The sequence below is a fragment of the Haliaeetus leucocephalus genome, unplaced genomic scaffold, assembly GCF_000737465.1.
Source record: "Haliaeetus leucocephalus isolate CR32 unplaced genomic scaffold, Haliaeetus_leucocephalus-4.0 Scaffold308, whole genome shotgun sequence".
In the NCBI taxonomy this organism is placed as follows: domain Eukaryota; kingdom Metazoa; phylum Chordata; class Aves; order Accipitriformes; family Accipitridae; genus Haliaeetus; species Haliaeetus leucocephalus.
Window position 1 is genome coordinate 34,228 of NW_010972744.1, and position 3,007 is coordinate 37,234.

At 59.5% G+C, this 3,007-nt stretch overlaps 1 protein-coding gene across 1 annotated transcript in view; it reads left to right on the forward strand.

Moving 5' to 3' along the window:
* The window catches only part of GRK1 (G protein-coupled receptor kinase 1), a 5,801-nt gene that overhangs the window by 542 nt on the left and 2,252 nt on the right, over window positions 1-3,007 (forward strand). Inside the window, 4 exon segments of the mRNA XM_010571164.1 lie at window positions 878-1,144; window positions 1,837-1,964; window positions 2,242-2,399; window positions 2,767-2,850. Of these exon segments, the coding sequence (XP_010569466.1) occupies window positions 878-1,144; window positions 1,837-1,964; window positions 2,242-2,399; window positions 2,767-2,850 (637 nt within the window).

Below are 3,007 nucleotides of genomic sequence, written 5' to 3' on the forward strand. Positions count from 1 at the left end.
CCCACAGCGGCGGCCATGACAGTGATGGCGGCCATGACACCACCAATGGTGGCCATGAGACCTTCAGCAGTGGCCATGACACCTCCGGTGGAGGCCATGACACCTCCAGCGGAGGCCATGATAGTGATGGCAGCCATGATACCTCCAACAGTGGCCATGACACCTCTAATGGAAGCCATGACACCTCTAGCGGTGGCCATGGTAGTGACGGCAGCCATGATACCTCCACTGGAGGCCATGATACTGACAATGGAAGCCATGATACCTCCAATGCTGGCCAAGATAGTGAGGGTGGCCACGGCAGCCCCAGTGGTGGCCATGATACTTCCAATAGTGGCCATGACACTTCCAACAGAGGTCATGATACCCCAGTGGAGGCCATGATACTGCCAACGAAGTTCATGATATCCCCAATGGTGGTCTTAACACCCCTGTTGGTAGCCATGATGCCCCTGTTGGTAGCCATGACAGTGATGACCACCATGACACCTCCATTGGCAGCCATGACACCCCAAAAGCTGCCCGTGATACCCCAACAGCTGTCTTGACACCCCTATCGGTGGCCATGACACCCCAAATAGTGGCCATGATGCCCCTGTTGGTGGCCATGACAGTGATGACCACCATGACACCTCCATTGGCGGCCATGACACCCCCAAAGTTGGCCATGATACCCCCAATGGTGGTCTCAACACCACTCTTAGCAGCCATGATGCCCCTGTTCGTGGCCGTGACACTCCCAATGGTGTCCATTATAGTGTTGGCGGCCATGACACCCCCGAGAGCAACCATACTGCCTCCTGATGGGTGCTACAACATCCCCCCAGGAGCGGCCATGCCACCTTCTCCCCCTACAGGCACCACCACCTCCGCTGAGGACTTTGGGCAAGCGCGACGGGAGTTGCTGGCCCACCTGGAGGCGGTGGCCTGGACCCCGTACCGAGCGTCACCGGAGTTTGGGCGCTTCGTGCAGTTCAAGTGGCTGGAGGGGCAGGCGGTGAGCGCCGAAGCCTTTGTCGACTTCAGGGTGCTGGGTAAGGGTGGCTTCGGTGAGGTCTGCGCCTGCCAGCGCCGCACCACCGGCAAGATGTACGCCAACAAGCGCCTCAACAAGAAGCGTCTCAAGAAGCGCCAGGGCTATGAGGTGGGGAGCCCCGTGGGACATAGAGTGGGGGGTGATGGCCGTCTGTCCCCTCAGCCATCCCTCTGTCCCCTCACCTGTTCCTCTGTCTACCCCTCTGTCCCCTCCACCTCCCCTCATCCCTCTTTTCCTTCTTTTTTCCCCCCCTTTTTGGCCTCTATGTTCCTTCCTGCCTCCTTTGGCATCTTCCTGATTATCTCTGCCTGTCCGTATTTTGGCATGTGCTTGATGTGTGCATGGGGCACGCAGGTGGGGAAGGTGCTTTAGACCATCCAAGGATGCTAAGAGATCCACAGCCCATGGGGACACACGTGTGCTTGGCTTGTGCTTGGCGTGTACCTTCATGTGTGCTTGGCATGCGCTTGGCATGTGCAGGTGAACAACATGCTTTAGGCCACCCCGTTTCAGGCGGGCTCCCGCAGCCAAGAGGGACATGTGTGTGCGTAGCATGGAGTGCACAGTCTGGGTGTGCTTGGCGTGTGCCACCCATATGTGTTTGGCATGTGGCACGTCTCCTTGGCATGTGCTTGGTGTGCACCACCCACATATCCTTGGCAAGTGCCACCTGCATGTCCTTGGCATGTGCCACCCGTGTTTCCCTTGGTGTGTGCCACCTGCATGTCCTTGGTGTGTCTTTGGCCGTGGGCTGGACCGTCGCAAGCTGCGTGCCCTTGGCGTGTGCTTGGCATGTGTAGGCGGCACTGGTGGAAAAGCGGATCCTGGCGCGGGTGCACAGTCGCTTCATCGTCTCGCTGGCCTGCGCCTTCCAGACCAAGACCGACCTCTGCCTCGTCATGACAATCATGAACGGCGGCGACCTGCGGTAAGCGTGTGCTTGGCATGTGCCACGCATGTTGCTGCTAGAGACGCCTACCATGTCTGGCATGTCCTTAGCATGTGCCATATGCATGCAATGAGGACAAGGGCAACCCTGGGTTCTCCATACCATGTCCCCCGGTGCTGGTGTGTCCTTAGCATGTGGAGGTACCACACATGTAATGTGGATGAGATCAACCCTAGTTCCCCAAGCCGTGTCCCCAGCATGTCCCCAAGTGCTGGCGTGTGCTTGGCGTGTGCTTACCGTGTTCTTGGCATGTCAGGTACCACGTGTACAACGTGGACGAGGACAACCCCGGGTTCCCCGAGCCACGGGCCGTGTTTTACACCGCCCAGATCCTGCTGGGGCTGGAGCACCTGCACCAGCACCGCATCGTCTACCGTGACCTCAAGCCCGAGAACGTCCTCCTCGATGATGCCGGTGACGTTGAGACGGGGTGGGGGGGATGGGACGCTGGGGATATTGGGGCATGTGGGGACATCGGGGACATTGGGGGATATGGGGACATTAGGGGATGGGGGGCATGGGGAGGTGGGGGACATCAGGGACTTCAGGGACATTGGGGTTGAGGGGACATCAGGGACATTAGGGGATGTGGGGACATTGGGGGAACATGGGGGACATTGGGGATGTTGGTGGACATGGGGACATTGGGGGATGTGGTGCAGGCAGGGGACTGGGAGGGTTCCTGGGGGTGTTACTGGTGATACTGGTGCAGGCAGGGGGACTGGCATGGGTTCCTGGGGAGGTGTTACTGGTGGTTACTGGTGGTTACTGCTGTGGGCAGGCCATGTTCGTCTGTCCGACATGGGTTTGGCCGTGGAGCTCAAGGAGGGACAGAACAAAACCCGCGGATACGCTGGGACCCCAGGTAGGGGACACGGGGGGACATGGGAGAGTCAAGAGACATGGGGACATGGGGGGGGACCCTGGGTATGGGGGGGACATGGACCTTGGAGACCAGGAGGGACACAGGAGGTGGCACAGAGACATGGGGGGACATGGGGACCCCACGTATGGGGGGGGGG